General features: G+C 72.7%; 1 protein-coding gene across 1 annotated transcript in view; it reads left to right on the top strand.

Annotated features, from left to right (window-relative positions):
• Positions 1-2,227: 2,227 nt before the first annotated feature.
• H696_04517 (hypothetical protein) overlaps positions 2,228-5,000 on the top strand; it is a gene marked incomplete at both ends in the record, with an annotated part of 5,993 nt that continues 3,220 nt past the window's right edge. The window contains one exon of the mRNA XM_009498397.1: positions 2,228-4,940. Within this exon, the coding sequence (XP_009496672.1) occupies positions 2,228-4,940 (2,713 nt within the window). The remainder of the gene's footprint in view (positions 4,941-5,000) is intronic.

Genomic DNA, 5,000 nt, shown 5'->3' with positions numbered 1-5,000 from the left:
GGGGGGGGCCAGGATGTCTTTGCCCCACAACCTCCGCGCAGCCGATCGCCCCCTCCGGGCCCCGGGGCCCGGCAGGTGTGGGGAGTGCTCCTTCGGCGGAAAAAGGGGCACGCACTCATGCCCCATTTGCCAATATGACAGTCGCTCGCTGGTGATTTCGCTCGGAGCACCCCGGGGGCTGTTTTTCCCTGGCGTCCAAGCCGGACTTGGGAAAGCCTCCGGCACAAGATGGTAACTCATCGGGTCCCGTCAAAAAAAAAAAGAGGCCAGTCGGGCGATCCTGACGACCCTGGCGCGCGTCCCGGGGGTCCGGAGTGCTTGGGCACGGCGGGCGGGGCAGCGGCAAGCGGCGCGACAGACGGCGAGAGACAAGGAGGAGGAGGAGGAGGAGGAGGGGCCGGGCGAGCAAGGCCGAGCGCGGACACGCGCCCCAGGACTGCGGCCAGCCGTGGCTCAGCCCGTCCGGCTCCGAGGGGGCGGTGTCGAGGGGCCAAGGGGGAGGGGGGGGGGGCGGGGGGCGGGGGGCGGGGGGCGGGGGGCGGGGCCTGTCGTCTTGGTTTCTTCCCTCATTCTCGCTTCACGGGTCTCGAGGCGTCTGGCGAGTCGGCGCCCACGCCCGGCGTATCGGCATTCATTCCTCCGGCCCCCAAGACCAGGCGCCTGCTAGCCACCGCCCTCCCCCCCCCCCTCTGGTCCTCGTGCACAAAGGAGATGGGGCTTTTTGGGCGCCACCCCCGCTGGGTGGTCCCCCACCGCCACCCCCAAGCCACTCCGTCCTCTCCTTCCCCTTCGCCTCCTCCTTGTCGCATACGGCGTGCCCCCTCCCCCCTCGTGAAGCGGTCCATCCCTTCCTCCCCCGCCCTATTCTCGGTAAGGATACCCTTTCTTGTGCCCCTCGGCGTAGCATCATCTACGCTTGCGCCCTTGCTTGCCCGCTCCTTTTGCCCCGCTCCCCTGCCTCGGCCAGCTTTGATCACCCCGGGAGAGAGGCGTTGGGGGGATCGCGCTTCGCGATCCGGGCATCCGCCTCGGGGCCTCGCGCCCGCCCCCAGAGATATCTCCCAAGCATCTGGCTGTCTCTCTGTCTCTCTCTCTCTCTCTCTCTCTCTCTCGTTCTCTCTCTCTCTGTCTCTCTCTCTCTCTCTCTCTCTCGTTCTCTCTCTCTCTGTCTCTCTCTCTCTCTCTCTCTCTCGTTCTCTCTCCCTCCCGCTGTCGCTCTTGAGCTCGCGTCCTCGCACACACACACACACACACACATGCAAACACATCCCTGGCGTGCCCTGCTCTCTGGCGCTTCCAGCGATTGTGAGAAAGTCCCCGCAGCCAGGCGGAGGATCCTTGTCCCCTGTGCTGGTCGAGCAGACCCCGCCTTGACTAACGCCTTTCGCCCGGCTTCGCCCGCCCCCGCCCCCCCCCCTGTGTACTTGCGGACACCTTTGGCAGCCACATCCTTCCCCAGTGTCGGCTCCCCTTTGCCTGGCCACTCGCCGCCCACCCACCCCCGCCCCTTCGCTCGCTCGTTGGTTGCTCGCGAGTGTGCACCCCGACACCCCCGACAGCTCGATCGCCCGTTGCGGTGTCCGCTTTGCAGGTCCTCCCTCCCTCCGGCCTGGACCGATCCCACTGTAAGGACCGGGATTTTGAAGAACGGGGGGCTTGCTTCCCGACGCACGGTACCCCCCTCCGCGCCTCCCCCCTGCCACCCTGCCCCCCCCCCCCGGCCCCGTCGCCTTCCTTCGCCCTCCTGCCCTGGTCCCTTACTGTGTCCCGCCTCTGGCTGTCCCGCATGGGGCTGGTGTTGGCTTTTGTTGCCCCCCCTCCCCCTGCCCCACACCTGGTCCCCGTTCGGCCCCCTTGCACCCGTTCCTCCTGGGGTGCATGGCTGGCTCTCTTCCTGGCTGTGTCGCCACTCCTGCGCAGACCGATTGCCCTCCTCCGTGGGTGAGGTGGCCTGCCTGCGTGTTTCATCTCCCCCGCACCCCCCCCCCCATATTGACACCCGTCCCGTGCTCGACATCTCGCCCGCGCACCCGCCTTGTGACCGTGCAGACCGTGGCCTCGCATGGCGCGCTGACCCGGAAGAGGTACGGCCCGCCGGCATGCCAGCTGCCTTGGGGGCTGCCCTTGCCGCGCCTGCCGCCTTCCCGCTCTCCTTCGTGCCCCCCACCGCCTCTTTCTCACCCACACTCCACTTCTCCCTGGTACACACACACACACACATGTACCCATGGCGGGCCCGGGTCTGAAGATGAACACCGCTGAGCTCGCGCTGTTCGCGGCATCGCCGCCACCACCGGCCGCCGAGCCGGCCGCCAATGACCCGGCCGGATCCGCCACCGGCAAGGCTCCCCCCGGCGGCGTCGGCCTGGGCACCCCCTCCTGGGACACGTCCAAGTACCAAGCGTCGGCGTCGCCGGGGCTGGTGGCCCCACACCCGACCCCGTCATTGGCGGCCGGGGCCGGCGCCACGCCGGCCGTCAACCCCTACTGGTCGCCATACATGCTGGGCCGCGGCCCGGCCAGTGGCACGCCGGGCATCGGGCCTCTCAGCGGCCCGAGCACCCCCCTGGCCACCTGCTCGGCGGCCCCGACCCCGGCCACGCCCTTCCTCCGGGCCCTGAGCACCATGCGGTCCTCGGGCGGGTCTTCCTCCGGGCTGCTGATGGCCACGGCCCCGACGCCCACCTCGGCCGAGCCCGCCTGGGGCTCGACATCGGCCACTGCTGCCGCCTACGCCCCGCCGGGCCCGGGCAGTGGGGACATGTCCAGCGGGTGTGCCACCCCGGCCACCCCGGCCTTCAGCATGTTCGGCATGCTGCTGAGCCCCTCCCTGACCGACACCCAGGGCCGCGAGGAGCTGACGCCGCAGCTGCCCCCCACGGCCGGGGCGTCCTGGCACCCGGGCCCGGGCCATCTGGCCGAGGACCCGGTGCGGCCCGTGTCGCCGATGGCGGTGGCCGGGCTGGCCGGCGGGCCCCCCATGACCGACCGCTTCCTGGCCGTGTCCATCGCACAGCACACCGCCACTGCCGAGGCCGAGGCCGTGGTCCCGGCTGCGGCGCACCCGGCATCCGGCCCGGCTGGGCGTCACCCGACCGGCATCCCGGCCATGGCCATGGTTCGCCTTCAGGACTACTCCGCCGGCCAGGGCGCCGCGCGGTCCGGAGCCAGCCCGAGCCCCGGGCTGCCGGCGCTCATGGGCGGCGATGCCCTCAATCGCCAGCTCATCCACATGCGTCTGACCCAGCAGCAGCAGCAGCAGCAGCAGCAGCAGCCCGACCGGCAAGAGTCGCAGCGCGGCGCGGATGCCGAGCTGGCCGGCCGCCAGGCCGCCCAGCGCATCATCAGTGCGGCGCTGGAGGCGGCCGCCGCGGCCGGCTATCGGGCTGATCTGGCGGCCGGGCTGCCGGCGGATCCGCTGCTGGCCTTCCCGCTGGAGGACCCGACCGTCGGGGGGGCATCCCCGGTGCCGCGGTACATCTGGGCCGCGCCGCCGGCGTCCCAGCACCTGCCGGGGCTCGATGGCCTGGATGCGGGCGACCCCCGGGCCGACGATGGGCGCGGCTTCGGCGACCACTCCCCCGGCACGCCCTTCCGCACGATGGACATCGAGGAGGCCGACCGTCTGGTCCAGGCCTTTCAAGCGTCGCAGGCCAGCCGGCAGGCGGCGCGGCCGGATCCGGGCCCGGGCGGGGCCTGGAGCGTCGGCACGGCCCGGCCCCGCACCGATGGCATGGCGCCGCCGGCGCACGCGGCCACTGTCATGGCAGGCCCGCCCGGCGGCCGGCCCGCGGACCCGGTGCATGGCCCCCCTGCCGAGGAGCCTGCCAAGCCATCGGGCCTGGCGAATGATGCCCCCCCGGCGGAGCACCGCCCGGAGCCGCTGGCCGACGGCGCGGGGCTGCTGCCTCCGGGCGCCGTGCTCAACAGCCAGGAGGTCTTTCTGACGGCCCTGCTGTCGACCAAATCCGCTCGCGGGCCGCCGCCGGTGGAATCGCGCTCCAACGCCGCCCGGGCTGGCACGCCGGCGGCCGCCGGGGGGTCCACTTCGGCCGCGGATCTGGCCGGCCAGCACGCGGGGCTCCGCCGGCGGGCCGGCGCCGCGGCCGCCGCCGCCGCCGCCCACCCGGGCCCCGACGCCCTTCTGGCCACCGACAGCCCGACCATGCTGCTGGCCACGGAGTCGCCGTCACTCGGGCACCTTGCCGGCGGGGGGTACTCCCGGCCGGGGAGCGTGCCGCCGCCGCCGAGTCTGACGGCCACGGCGGCGGCGGCCGGCGAGGCGGCCACCCCGGCGGCCCCGGCCGTCGTCCGGTCCGGGCCCACCCTCTTCGACCAGTATGGGCGGTGGTTTGACAGCCGCGAGGCCCAGTCCCCGCGAGCCCGGTGGCGGAGCTTCTACCGGGTGTTCGCCCCGTGGCTGGTGTTCGGGGTGTTCCTGGCCTGGTTCGTGGCGGTCCTGGCCCAGGGGCGCTTTGGCCGGCAGCTCCAGGCGGCCGAGCGGCCGGCCATCCGCCAGCTGGCCGTGGCCCTGCAGCGGTCGGATGCCCCCTGGTCCCATGGGCTGGATCGCCTGCGCACGGCCTACCAGTGGCTGGACGCCATCCTGGCCGGGCCGGTGGGCGGTGTCAACCTGTTCGGCACCCCGGGCCCGGGGCTGTCGCTGGCCCAGCTGTCCGGCGGGTGGCTGCCGGACGCGGTGATCCCCGTGTCGGCCGGCCTCGAGGCCCTGCTGGCCGTGCTCATGTTCACCTGGGACATTGCCCTCCCCTCGCGTGTGTACATCTACCTGACCTTCCTGCGCATGACGCGCCAGCTGCTGGGGTCCATGATCGGCGGCGCCGGGCTCTTTGAGGAGGACTGCCGCGCGGCCCTGGTGGCGCCGTTCGAGAGCCGCGTCGCCCTGCTGGAGCAGCTTCCCCTGGCTGCCTGTGGTCCTGGTGCGTTTGCCCCTGGCTGATGTGTCCGCGGGTGGTGGTGGTGGTGGTGGTGGGGGGGGG

The sequence above is a fragment of the Fonticula alba genome, assembly GCF_000388065.1.
Source record: "Fonticula alba strain ATCC 38817 unplaced genomic scaffold supercont2.7, whole genome shotgun sequence".
Taxonomy (NCBI): domain Eukaryota; order Rotosphaerida; family Fonticulaceae; genus Fonticula; species Fonticula alba.
Note: the sequence above shows the minus strand (reverse complement) of the source record. Positions and strands in the feature narration are given on the sequence as shown.